Source organism: Zalophus californianus, chromosome 1 (genome assembly GCF_009762305.2).
Source record: "Zalophus californianus isolate mZalCal1 chromosome 1, mZalCal1.pri.v2, whole genome shotgun sequence".
In the NCBI taxonomy this organism is placed as follows: Eukaryota; Metazoa; Chordata; class Mammalia; order Carnivora; family Otariidae; genus Zalophus; species Zalophus californianus.
In genome coordinates this window covers 213,845,467-213,858,784 of record NC_045595.1, presented here as the reverse complement: position 1 = coordinate 213,858,784, position 13,318 = coordinate 213,845,467, and the positions used below count along the sequence as shown (strand labels likewise).

Below are 13,318 nucleotides of genomic sequence, written 5' to 3'. Positions count from 1 at the left end.
GCTACATTTGTTCAAGCTGCGCTTTGGATGGCAATGGTTTTCCGGTTCTGGGAATAGGAAGCGTCCTGAGACCTCCGTATGATTTGATTTATGACCACACCCTGCTCTGCCAAATCTTACCTTCCCTCTGGGCCCCCGTCTCCCGGCCCCTTCATGGCGCCCCAAGTTCAGGCGGCCGGTGCCCTCACTGGACACGTGAACGGAGTCCTGGCCTGGCTCCCTGGCTGTGCCCTCCTTGCTAAAGGGGAGGGTGGCCCCGCTTGGCCTGTTTAAATCCTGCACCCTAATTTCTTAGCCTGCCCGGAAAGGGTGAAGCCCCGAGCTCTAGAACTGCATTCGCAGTCCCTCCCGGCCAGGTTTCACCTGCAGGCCCCTCCTCCCTGCGCGTCCTCCTGGGCGGCTCCTGGACGTCCCGCCCCTGCTTCCTCTCCGGTTTCCACAGGAATGCTAACTAACTTCCTTGGAGCAGAAGTTCTGTTTTCAGAGTTCATCCTTGCGCTCACGGAGCACCTGGCCTGCAGGAGGTGCACCTACATCTTTGTTGAGTGGATGGCAGGCTGCTGGAGGAGGCTGGGGTCTGGGGAGCCCTCCTTGCTTGGCCCTCCCCTCACACCCTGCCGTCTTCTGCACCCCCCTCCCCAGAGGCCGGCCTCTGCCCCCCATCAGCCTGGGTAGCGGACTTGGAGAGGGTGGGGGGGTGGGTATTGGGAGGACACACTGCCCCTGCCAGCTCCCCGGACACCAGAGGCGGGACGTCTGGGATTCCAGGCCCTTCCAGGGGCAGTCTCTGCAAGAAGAGCACCCTACTCCCTCATGGCCCCACCTACCTCACCTCACTGGCCCTGCCTGGCGGGCGGGGGACGGGGTGGGACAGTGACTCAGCCCGGCAGCGCAGAGAGGAGGCCGAGGGAGCTGGGCGGGGTGGGGGGAAGGGAGCAAACGGGGCTTTTAACCCGCGCTCCGCGGCTTCGCTCACTTTCCCAGAGAGAAAACAGGAGTGCCAAGTCCCACAGCCTTGGAGGAGCAGACGTGAACTGGTTTCCACGCAGTGGGCCCCTCAGAGCCTTTAATATCCACCTATGCCGTGGCTTATGGCACAGGATCCCCCAAAAGAATAAGGGGGCCAAGCTGGGGGCGGGCCTCCCGGACCTGGCGCTGGACTGGACAGCAGAGACCGCCTACCTTCCCTCCTTCCTTCTAGTCATTCACTCGTTCCTAAACGGGGCTCTTACTTCCCCTAAGACTTGGAGGTGCTGACTCCCGTTCGAGGGAGGCAGGGGAGGAGGGGGGACGGCGGGCACTCAGACCAGCCCAGCCTCGGGCAGGGAAGCGTGTGTTCCTGGGGCCGGGTGCGCAGTAGGCGCCGCCGCGGCCCCGGACGCTTGGGGGCGCGGACGGTCTGCGCGACACTGGGGGACAGCACTTGGCCTCCCACGGCCCCTGCAGCCTGGCAAGCCTCCCACAGAGCCCTCGGCCGCCGTCCTCCCTGGTATCACGCACCACCACCCCACTCCCCCAAACTTCCCGGGACACCTTTAGCGCCCAGGTCCCTGCCCAGCGTCCGTGGCCGGGGAAGACGAACTTGTGGAGCTTGTGACAGAGCTTCCGTTCCGTGGCCCCGCCCACGGCCATCGTGGGAGGGACTGGGCAGGGGGTGGGATCAGAGGCGAGGCCCGGGCAGGGGCCACGGAAAGCGCTCGGCCCCGCGACTTGCTTGGAGCTCAGAGCCTCGGAGGTGCGCGCGCGCGCAGTTACAGCTGGGTTCCAGCGCTGCGAGGGCTCCCGCGGCCCGAGGTCTCTCGCGCTCCGAGGGCTCCCGCGGCCCGAGGTCTCTCGCGCTCCGAGGGCTCCCGCGGCCCGAGGTCTCTCGCGCTCCGAGGGCTCCCGCGGCCCGAGGTCTCTCGCGCTCCGAGGGCTCCCGCGGCCCGAGGTCTCTCGCGCTCCGAGGTCTCCCGCGGCCCGAGGTCTCTCGCGCTCCGAGGTCTCCCGAGGCCCGAGGTCTCTCGCGCTCCGAGGGCTCCCGCGGCCCGAGAGCTCCCACGACCCGAGGTCTCCCGCGGCCCGAAGGCTCCCGCGACCCGAGGTCCCGCCCCCACCATGCGGCTGAGAAGGTTAGTGTGCGGATGCCGGGGAAGAAGCGCGGGGCGGGCGCCGCAGGAGCAGGGAGCAGGATCCCGAGGTGGTCGGATAGGACACCCACTCACCTGGTGGCCCAGGCGGAATCCGTGGGAGGGTCGGCCCCTGGGAGCCAGGCGGCATCCGGAGCCCCTACCTGCAGGCGGGTGGCATCCGCCCAGGGGTGGGGCGGGTCGTAGGGGACCAACGGCAGCGCGTGGGTGTACTTGGAGGCGGATCCACGCGAAGGAAGGAGAGCAGCCGCACACTGGACTAGCGGACCAGCGCCCCCGGGGCCCCCGCGTCCCAGGCCAACCCCCCCGCCCCAGGCCAGAGCCCCCAACGGGTTGCCCAGAGGCAGGCTTTGACCTCGCAGTGCCAGGATCACTCTTCAGGGCCAGCTGGTGCCCACCGTCTGGTGCCATGTCCTCCCCCCACACACCTAGGATCCCCCTCCCCCATCAGCGGAGCCTCCCTGGAGGACGGGCTCAGGCCAGCCCATCACTCCTGGTCCTTGCTAGCGGGAAGGTGTGGATGACTGCTTTCTCCCAGCTTTTTGCCAGAATACCCCCTTCAGGTCACATTGTGGCGTCGACGGGCTGTGCCCCCCCTTGATAAGCCGGTGTGGCGGCAACACCTGGGTCCTGCCACCCAGTCTCCCCAGTTATAAATGTAGGTCCTTGAATGTCACAGCCACCCATACCCAGAGCCTGGGGGGTTGGCCTAGGAGCCAGGTGGGGACAGCAAGGGTCCAGGAGCGCCCAAGAAGAGGGCCCAGGGAGCACCGAGGGAGAAGGCAGATCTGTCTCCCTCCCCAGAACCCAGAGCATGTGTTCACGCCCCCAGGGAGCCCCCAGATAACCCCACGAGGCCCTGGGAGGTGTATGTCCCCTGGGCCCTCAGCACAGAAAGGGGGTCTGATGGGCACCATGGGAGACCAATGGGGGGGTCACCAAGGGGTTTTCACAGCCTTATGTTCTAGAAGGTAGCTCTGGCCCCAGGGAAGGGACCTGGACATGGGGGTATGGAAGTTGTCCCTGAGGGCAGGAAAGGTGGCCCCAACAGGGACAGTGACAGAGGACAGGCCTGCCTGCAGGCTGTGACTTCTGTAGGGTGTGGGGGAACTCCTGATGGCCCAGGGTCTGGCTTGGCAGGACATGCCTGAATGTGCTCTCAAGGGACGGGCCTCCATGCCCACGCAGACGACAGCTCTTGGGTGCGAGGCAGGGGTTCCCACGGGTCTGGAGCTCACTCAGCAGACACAGGATCCTGGGAGGCCTGCAGGAGTGGGTGGCTGGGCTGAGGCATGCAGGGGGTGTGGAGTCTCCCAGGTCGAAGGTCTGCTTCAAGGAGTCTGGGAAGTCCCCAGAGGGATTTGCTGGCCCCTGGCGGCCAAGCTGCCCGCCAGCTCTGGAAGAGCCACCCGATTTGGTTTCTGGTTTCAGAATGATCATGTTCCTTCAGAGGGCTGCCCAGAAACTCAGCTGCTGCTGCCCTTGCACACATTAGATCCTCTCTGTCTCCCAAAGCTTGTCTTATTAAGATTTATTTATTTATTTATTTCGGAGAGGGAGAGAGAGAGAGAGAGAGCGCGCGCGCGAGTGGGAGGGGCAGAGGGAGAGAGAGAATCCTTGAGCAGACTCTGCCCTGAGCGGGGAGCCGGGCCGGGACTTGATCCCGCGACCCTGAGATCATGACCTGAGCCGAAACTGAGAGTCGGGTGCTTAACCGCCTGAGGCACCCAGGTGCCTCTCTGTGCCTCAAAACTCAAACGTAGCTCTGACTACAAACACCTTCAAAGTGTGTTTTTCTGATTTCATACAATTTCTTGGACTCCATGTGCAGCAGAGGCCAGGCCAGCGCTGGGCTGGAGGCTGTGACCTTGGGGGTGGCTCCCACCACCCCTCGTGATCACACTGTTGGCGTCGGGGGGGGGGGCTGGCTGGTGGCTCAGGACTGGCAGTGCTGCTGGGGTGGTCCTGACCCCCTTGAGGAGTTCCCCCCACCTCGGGAACCGCCTGCTGGGCTGAGGCTGTGGGTGTGGTCGCATTTCTCTGTGGGCACAGCCACTCCCGCCCACGAGGAGCAGTCAGCCTGGTTTGGAAGGAGCAGGAACTCACCTGACTTTCTGGTCGTTTCTTTCCAGTCCCGGGATGTTCCTGCTGCTGCTTGGCGCCCTGCAAGCCAGTAAGTCCGGGGCGCTCCTGGGGGGCACCTCTTACTCCAGCCCTTCAGGGCTGACCACTGAGGCTGCAGATGCGGGCATCAGCAGGGTCCTCACCAGGGCCCTTCTTGCTTCTCTGGGGGCCCCTGAGAGAAAGCTGGGTCCCGGGGCTCGGGTAGCGAGCAGATTGAAGGCCACAAAGGGGAGCGCTGTGCAGACCCCACAGTTCTTGTTTGAGTTCGTGTTTTCGCGGAGGTAGATTACAGCTCGTCTCACATGTTTCAGTCCCTCTGCTTTCCCAATGAGCTGGGGCCCCCCGTTTCTCCTGACCCCTTCGCCCCAGTCCACCCCGGGGAGCCTGCAAAGCCACCACCTTGCAGAAGAGCAAGCACTGCCGCCGAGGCCGAGGGCTCGCCGAGCCTTCCAGCCCCGAGGGTGGCGGACCGGGGACACCATCGCTTTCCCTGCAGGCGTTTCTGTGGTTGCAGATGGTAAAACTGCTCTGGGTACAGCGCGTCAGCCTTCCTGAGGTAGTGTGAGCACCATTAGAATGCTGTTGCTGAGAAACTGGTTTCTTCTAAAAGTCTGAATTAAAAAAAAAGAAAAAACATTTGTTTTGAATTCATTGTAAATACCCAAGAAGTAGCCAGAACAGCGCAGCGCGGTCCTGGGCGCCCACCTGTCCCCTCCCTTCTGCTGATGCTAGCCTCTCACGTAAGGATCGTAGTCCGTGTTGGACAATACGGTGCCTGCCAAAAATGTCTGAATTTTAAGCATGCTATCGCATTCCTACATCTGTCTCATTAATATGTTACATTTCTGCTGAAATGAGTCAGAAGTGGTGTTTGAGTCTTGTGACGAACAAGCTTCCTTCTCCCCCCCGCCCCCCGCTCCCCAGTAGAGTAACTTTGCAGGCAAGGAATCAACCGCAGAAAATCCATTTCGTACTTTTCGAATCACAGCAGATATCCAAGAGCAAGAAGTCAGAGCGCTGGTGGGCAGCGACGTCAAGCTCAGCTGCGGTTTCCACGAAGGACACACTTTTGATTTAGATGACCTCTATGTGTACTGGCAAATCAGCATCATGGGCCACCCAACGACCGTGACGTACTACCTCTCTGGGAACAGCTCGGCCGGCCTCGAGGACAACCGCTACAGGGACAGGGCCTGGCTCATGCCGGAGAGCATGAAGCACGGCGACTTCTCCCTGCATCTCTACAACGTCACCCCCCAAGATGAACAGAAGTTCAACTGCCTGGTGTTTAGGAAATCCTTGCAGTTAAAAAAGATTTTGGAGGTGATGGTGACGCTGCACGTGGCAGGTAGGACCACTAAAGCTGGCGGGAGCCGTCCCAGCCCAGCCTTACAGCCCAGAGCACGTATGAGCAAGGCGCGGTCCCGGGCTCATTCACCTGCTTCTTGCGTTGAGAACCTCCCAATCTCTCCTGGCGGGTTTCTGTCTAACCGGGGGGTGGGGCTGAGCTGGTTGAAAACTCATCCAACTGGTAGGAAGTTTTCTGTAGCCTGAGTTGATCTGGTCTCACGGAAGAACTCCTAATCTTGTTGTCTTTTCCTTAAATTCTCCAACTCAACCCCAGCTAGATGTTCTGAATGAAATTAGGAGAGAGTGCTGTAAAGCACTAAGTGAGATCAGAATTTAGGAGACAATTCAGGTCGACCAAGGACCTCAGCTCAGCAGAGACGGGCTGTGTCATCTGGAGTGGGGCCACTCACGGGCAGAACAGTGTGGGGGGCTGCCCAGACCACAGTCCTCTGGGGTCAGGGGCACGATGGGCCGCCTCCCTCTAACCTGGCCTTGATGCCCTGTGCCCCTCCAGTTCTGACCTTCAGCACCTGCCTCCCTCACCACCCACCCCCCTCTCCTGCAGCAAACTACAGCATGCCCGTGGTCCAGGTCCCAAGCGGCCTGTCCGAGGACGAGGAGCTCACGCTCACGTGCACATCTATGAATGGCTATCCGAAGCCAAATGTGTACTGGATCAACAAGACGGACAACAGCATGCTGACCGAGGGCCTGCAGAACAGCACGGTCTTCCTGAATGCACGGGGCCTGTACAATGTGGTCAGCGTCCTGCGGATCAGGCGGACCCCCAGTGTGAATGTCGGCTGCTGCATAGAGAACGTCCTTCTGCACCAAAACCTGACTGGCATCGGCCAGGCAGGTAAGGTCCTCCGGGGTCTGCCAGTGGAAGCCAGCCCAAGACTGTGGGCCTGCAGTGACTCGGAGGACAGGCCCCTGCAAGGTGCCTTGGCGGTGGCTTCCAAAATCTGGTTGGAAGGGGGAGGCGGTGACAGGCAGCCCTTGAAGGGCAGGAAGGGGGCTGGGCGCTCAGTGCACGTTCCTTGACTTAATGTTCATTCTCGGGCTCAGTTTTGCTGACCCATTTTACAGATGAGGAACTGAGGATGGAAGGTTGTGTAGGACGAGGCAGTGATGGCATCAGGATTGAAGGCACGCCTGCACAGTCTTTGAGCTTGTGCCCCTTCAGAAGGCCAGAGCCCCAACCCGGGGTTCCAGCTGCCGGAACCAGGCCTGCCTGCTGGCTCGGGGCTTCCCCACGGGAGGGGTGCAGACAGGTGGCTCCTTCATAGAGGCCGCGGGCTCTTCAATCTGCGTGTCCCTGTCAGGACGTTGAGATGACAGGTTCCCAGCAGGTGGAGGTGGGGTCCGTGACAGTGGTGATGCCCGCAGGACACCCCCCCCCCCCCAGTAGCCTGCAGGGCCCTGAGCAAACTGGAGAGAAAGGCTGGGCTCCTTGTTCAGGAGCTATAAGAATCCAAGATGGCAGCAGCAGAGCGTGACACCACGCGCAAGCCTTCCGAGTGTGGGCCTTCAGGCCTCTGTGTGGGTCGCACGCCGTGAGGCTGGCTGTGACCCCCGGGAACTTCGGCAGGGCCGCCATCTTCCTTCCTGAAATCAGGACACAGCCTTGTGACTCAGTGGTCACGGTCTCTGAGCCCAGACAGACCAGGACAAGGGCTGCCCCTGACAGCCCGCCTCTGACCACGGCCTCTGAGCCACGCTCTCCCTGGCAGAGCAGTCCGGGCGGGGGGTGAAGGGGAACCGGAAGGTTCTCCTAGGCAGTGGTGTCGGCTCTAGTGCTGTGGGACAACTGGGGGGCGTGTACAAGCCCCCCACGCCCAGACCCAGTGGATCAGCACCTCTTAGCCTCTCTCAGGATGATTGCAGTGCACGCTCAACACCGAGCCACTGAATGGTTTCTCCAGGTTTGGAGAAACATGGGGCGTTTGTAACAAGCTTCCCAGGGGTGCCATGGCTGGTCTGCCCGTGAGAACCACATTCCAAGAGGCTAAGCAATGGGACGTTGAGATGGGTGGGATTAGCCCCCTTGTGCAAGGGGGTGCAGCCACGGCGGGGAACGGGGTGCAGCCACGGCGGGGAACGGTAATCGCAGAGTTTCCGCATGGCCCAGCCATTCCCCTCCCAGGCGCTGGCCCCGCAGAACTGAAAATGAGACTCACATCCTGGTACATGAGCGTTCACAGCAGCATTATTCACACGAACCAAATCATGAGCAGATTGACACATCCATCCACACGGTGCAATATTACTCAGCCACGAAAAGGAATGAAACACTGCCACGTGGACGGGTCTTGAGGACGTCAGGGGCAGTGAGAGACGCCAGGCGGGAAAGGCCCTGCACTCTCTGGCTGCATGTATATGAACCTCCTGGGACAGGCAAATCCAGAGCCAGACAGTCGTCGCGTGGGGGCCGGGCGGGGGGAGGGGAGGCAGGCACGGCAGATGGGGTCCGGTGGCCCTTTGGAGTGAAGGAAAGGTTCTGGAACCAGATCACGACGATGGCCGTGCCACGCTGTGGACGGACGTCACTGCAAAATGGCAACATTGACGTCATGTGAATTTCACCTTGGTTTTTGTTTTTTTAAAGTCAGCAATAAAGCTGAAAAAAATAAATCACATTAGCCGGGAGGAATGTGTGCTTGCGGCCACGCCCGACCCGGTGCGGGCGCTGCAGAGGCTGGGCTCCGGGCGGCCCGGGCGGGGGTGCCACCAGGAAGACCGGGAGGCTCACCTGAGGGAGAGAACCCCTCCCCCTCCCCCCACCGGCCTCGGGTTCAAACATCCCAAAACAGTGCCAGGGAAATGCTGTGGCCTCAGCACCTCCCTGAAGCCCCTCTTGCTCTGTCAGAAGGCCCTTCCCTTCCTCCACACCCATTAAGTCTTGCGTTCCTTTCCTCTTTCTTGTAGAAACACCCAGGGCAACCAAACCCAGCAACACGGGGAGCCACACCGGCGTCCACAGAAAGGGCCACGGGACGGTGCTGAGCGCCCTGGCTGTGCTGGGCGTGGTCGTGGTGGTGGCCGCGGCCGTCGGCTGGGTGTGCAGAAGCAGGTGCCGCCCCCACGGGATCCACGCCAGGTATCAGACCAGGTGCTGGTGGTCGGGGCTAAGCATTTCTGGGGTTGGCGTGAGCCAGATGCCTTTTTCAAGGTGTTGGCACTGCTCGAGGCCGTCTCCCAGCTTGGGGTGGGAGTGGCAGCTTCTGAATTTAGAGGGCAGGATGGAGTACATTTCTATGGAAGCCAAGCTGCCTTCAGTCCTGAATTCTGGCCAAACTTAAGGACAGATGGAGAGAGTCTGGGTGTTGACCCTCTAAAACAAAGCAGCAGAATGCACAGAAAAGGCCAGAACATAAACAAGGTCACACCCCAAGGGTCAACCAGGAAGGGCTGTGGGGGGCAAGGGACGTCTTGCCAGGTCAGCCTGGTGGTAGAGGCCGGTGAGCATCCCCTGAGATAAAGGTGACAAAGCTGGGGACCTTCCAGATCTTTCCGGAGGGTGGGGCCCGGGTCGCTGCTGGGTTAACAAGTTCGCTCCAAGGTGGAGCCCTTCCCTAAGGGAAGTTTCCCTGTGCTCCCTGGGAGCCTCCAGCGTGTTGCCCATTTCGCCATCCCAGAAAGACTTCCCATGGCCTGCAGCCCCGTGCCCGTCTGGCCAGGCCCTGGGGAGGTGCCCAGAGCCTCTTACAGCGCCCTGAACTTAGCTCTGACAAAGCATCTTCCTGGAAAGCCAGGTGGCCTGAGGGACCCTCCCCTGTGGGCTCCCCCCTGCCCGGCACCCAGAGCCACTGGGGGTTTAGAGCGGCCCCCTCCCCCACCTTGTGTTGCCCACCCTGAGCATTTCTGGTTCCTTCCCACAGGTGCCGGCCTGCCAGGCCAGAGCAGGCATTCTCTGGTGAGTTGGCCGCAAGGGAAGGGGCCGGTGGAGAGCAAGTGCAGGTTATGGGAGTGGGCGGCTGGGTGGTGGCTTTCTCGGGGTCTGCCTTTGGCACGAGCTATACTTGATGGCCAGGGGAATAGATGTTTCCATTTTCAGAGACACGGTGAACCCCTCGGGAAGGCGCTTCCCACTTGCCCCCTTTGGCATGTAATCAATCCTTGCTGACGCTGGGTTACGGAATTTTCCAGACACGCAAGCAGAGAGCCTGGGATGATGACCCCCAGGCACATCCCCCGAACTTCACCCTTTTCTCCCTAGGGCCACCCTCCCCACTCCACCCCCACGGGGGGGCTTGAGTGAGTCCAGACACTGTGTCCTTTGTCAGAGAACAGCTACCCATGGCAAGCACCCCCACTGTCCCAGGAGCCAAGGTCAGTGTGATTCCTACACCCCTTTCTTTTTCTTTCTTAGACTATGTTTGACGAGAACTCACCGCCCGGGAGGTGGACAAGGGCTTCTATGAGATGCCACCGGGAGGGACGGCGGACAGCAGCTGGAGAATTGACTCGGGCAGGCCTGGTGGCCCAGGGGGACCGTCTGCCCCCATCGGCACCGTTAACAAGGGGGCTTCGTGGACACGGGGCCTCTCCGGCCTGAAGGGGCACGCAGGGCCGTGCCTGACCCCAGGGACAGTGTTCCAGGGGCTGCCCCGATCCTGGAATGAGGACCTTTTGAAAGAGTCAGCAGCTCCAGAACGCACATGCCCCCCATGTGGGCAGGCTCCCCAGCTCTGGGGCTTCGTGATGGCTCCCCCCACCACCCCCCTGCAGCCCATGGGGCCCTTCTTAATATCCAAAACCTGCGGGGGGTTTGGGGAGATGGAGGTTTTCTGAGACCAGAGGAGGGCGTCTTATTTAGGAAGAAGAGAGAGGGTGCGGGCTTTTCCGCGACTATCCTGCTGGGTGAAGGTCACTCAAGGGTGTCTGTGGGACACGAAGGTGCAGGAGCCCCATTCCACCTGCACCCCGAGATGTAGGACCTGTGTGTCTGCACACGTGTGTGTGTCCAAGATGCAGGAAATGGTCAACACTGCAAAATCCCTGAATGGCTCCTGGGAATTTGTGTTCCTCCGGGACCTTCACTGGGAAGAAACCCCAACCTTGTTTGTTTTGGTCAAAAGCTGGATTTCCCTCCTAAAAAGACAGTGGAATTTTTCGAGAAGACAGTCTGCTGCTGGGGCCACCATGGCAGGAGCCGCGGCCTCCGGGGAAACCCAGAAACCCGCTCAGGCAGGATTGGGAGCTCGCGTCTCCGGTGGACACGGGCTTTGCCAGGTGGCCATCGAGGGCCTTCAGAGTGGCGCCATGACCCGCACGGAGGAGGCGTTCTCCCGGCAGAGCGGCAGCGGGTCAGAATGTGGCGCTAATTCCATCCACCCTCTGCACCTGTCACCCCTGCCCCCCCCCCAGAACCGACGTAAACGCCAGGCCCCTCAGAGCCCCCGGGCCAAGCAGCGGACAGCAGAAGTATGCAGCCCACAGCTCTGATGGTTTCCACGTTGTGGCCCCAAATGAACCTCGCCACTCGTGTTCCCAGAAGGTTCTGTGAAGGAGGCTGCCAGGTCACGCGGGTGTGCGCACCCTGTGGGAAACGCAGCCTGTCGTCCCGCCTGGGGTCACTCAGCACTGGTGGCACCCCATGGGAAACGCAGCCTGTCGTCCCGCCTGGGGTCACTCAGCACTGGTGGGCGGACGTCAGAAGCCTGCAGGCCCCAGACCCGGACCGGGACAAACACGAGGACCGGGCTCAAGGGCGAAGCTGTTATAAGAAATTGTTCGTTGTCTATTTTTGTGCCCAGAACTCCTCACACGGCTCTGACATGAGTGTCATGTGCCAGACCACGTGAAGCATTAGAAGGGACGTGTCGCTACAGAGGGACGGGGTCACGGGCATCCGGAGCAAAAAGCACAAAGTGACCGCTGGGTGTGGAAGGGCGTGCGGAGCCTGCCTGCAGCCCTGGGCCCTTCCCCGGGGGGAGCCACCCTGCAGCCCCCCTGCAGCAGACCCTGCTCGCCGGGCACCCACCCAGGCAGGACCCTGTGGTCTGGTTCCGGCTCCTTCGGGTCTGGGAAGATGTACAGTGACCCCTTGCCCCTCAGCCTGGACATCACCGTCTGCTCCTCACGCTGTGCTTTGGGCAGGCCGGAGGCCAATGTTCTCGTGTCTGCCTCTGGAAACCCGATTCACGAGAATACAAGATGGAAGCGGTGTCTGTGTCTAGCGGCTTCGGTCAGCGCAGCAGGTGCCTGCGAGTATTGTCCTTCCTGCTCCTCCAGGGCCCTGCCCCATTGGTGTTCACCCCGGGGGACGCTGGGCAAGGTCTGGTGGCATTTTTCGGTTGTCACACGTGGGGTTGCCACTGGCCTTTAATGGGTAGAGGCACCCAGGACGACCTGCCACAGAGAAGTACCCCCCACCCCGGGGGTCCGTGTCTGAGAGCGAGAATCCCTGCCCTGCGCAGTCACCTGCCCCTGGGAGGCAGGGCAAGCGGGGCCTCCTGTCCCCTACCGCATAGGGGCTGCCGGCCCACGGCTGTCTGTGGCGTAGGACAGGGGATTCATGGTTCACGGGTCCAGGCCAGGGAACATCCCCCCTCAGGCTCCTTCCTGCTTGGCTCAGCTCCATCCAGAGTCTCGAACCATCTCACTGTGCTCAGTATGTGGCCGGTGGGCGCCCAGCCTTGCTGTGGGGCAGAGGCCCCGCCCAGACGCCCAGGCCCTGGGGAATCCTGGCCTCGGGGGGGCCCCTGGCTCCTGCCACAGCCGCCCATCCTGCACATAAGTGCGGTAAGACCCCTGGGGAGGAGGCCGGGCGAGCATACAGGGCGGCTCATCGTGAGGGCAGGGGACGGAAGCCTCAGCTGTGTGTGCGGCCTGAGCCAGACGCTTCTCCCTGCTGTAGGGTGAGGAGGCTGGGAAGAGCTGCTGCCCACTGGCCCTGCTGCTCAGATGCTTCAACAACCCTGGCCAGTGTGTTTGGCCCCCACGCCAGGGAGGGCAGCTGCGGCTTTCGAATGGCCATTCAGGCCGGGGCTGGAGCCGGCAGGCGGGCTCTGGGCAGTGCAGAAGGTCCCCCAGCCCCACATCTGGTCCCTCCCCCCCACCCCCCAGTTCCCAGCTTTCCAGAAACAGAAGGCAGCCACGCTGAGATCTGAGGTCATTCTGTCCTTAGAGACGGACTGCACTCTGACACCCCAACAGCACTAGAACCCCTGCCCCAGCTGCTCCCAAGCGTTCTCCAGCCCTGATGCAGGTGCCCCCTGGCCCCCCGCCTTCACCCCGGCATCCGGCCTCCTCATTCCCACCCTCCCAGGGCCCGCGGGGCGTTAATGTCAAGAATCCAGGGGCCAGGAGAGGAGGCCTGGGGAGGGGGCTCCTCCTGCCACGTCCCTGGTTGGGAGGTCCTGGGAAGGACCCTTGGGCCCCTCACGGCACAAAGAGAGGGAAGCTGTAAGGCCCAGATGCTGTGCGGGGTCCTGGCCAGCCAGCTCTGGGTAGGACGGGGTTGGCCACTGGGGGCACAGGCTCCTATGGACCTTGATCTGGGCCTTCGGGGAGTGACAAGGGGTGTCTAAGCCAGGAACCGTCCAGGATCCTCGCTCCCTCCCCCGTCCATGCTCCCCCGCCGGCCTCCCTCCCCCGCCCGCCTCCCTCCCCCGCCGGCCTCCCCTCCCCCGCCCGCCTCCCTCCCCCGCCGGCCTCCCCTCCCCCGCCGGCCTCCCCTCCCCCGCCGGCCTCCCCTCCCCCGCCGGCCT

The 13,318-nt window shown here is 62.1% G+C and overlaps 1 protein-coding gene across 5 annotated transcripts; it reads left to right on the top strand.

Annotated features, from left to right (window-relative positions):
• Positions 1-1,271: 1,271 nt before the first annotated feature.
• On the top strand, positions 1,272-13,020 carry ICOSLG (inducible T cell costimulator ligand). Of its 5 annotated transcripts, none has more exons than XM_027584869.2 (9): positions 1,272-1,794; positions 1,829-2,111; positions 4,262-4,302; positions 5,242-5,601; positions 6,169-6,543; positions 8,532-8,703; positions 9,485-9,519; positions 9,823-9,860; positions 9,976-13,013. In XM_027584869.2, exons 2-8 carry the CDS (start codon positions 2,098-2,100, stop codon positions 9,858-9,860), a joined length of 1,035 nt encoding a protein of 344 aa, XP_027440670.1. In that variant the 5' UTR covers positions 1,272-1,794; positions 1,829-2,097; the 3' UTR covers positions 9,976-13,013. The 5 variants fall into 5 exon arrangements, with proteins under 5 accessions (XP_027440670.1, XP_027440671.1, XP_027440672.1 ...); XM_027584872.2 differs by having other exon boundaries at positions 1,276-1,794; positions 6,169-6,462; positions 9,976-13,004; XM_027584871.2 differs by lacking the exon at positions 9,823-9,860 and having other exon boundaries at positions 1,274-1,794; positions 9,976-13,007.
• Positions 13,021-13,318: the final 298 nt, after the last annotated feature.

Bases quoted from the DNA above. Each gene is read 5' to 3' on its own strand.
- ICOSLG (XM_027584873.2), top strand. The intron at 5,602-6,168 runs GTAGGACCACTA...CCTCTCCTGCAG, and splicing joins GGTGACGCTGCACGTGGCAG to CAAACTACAGCATGCCCGTG. The intron at 8,704-9,484 runs GTATCAGACCAG...TCCTTCCCACAG, and splicing joins CCCCACGGGATCCACGCCAG to GTGCCGGCCTGCCAGGCCAG.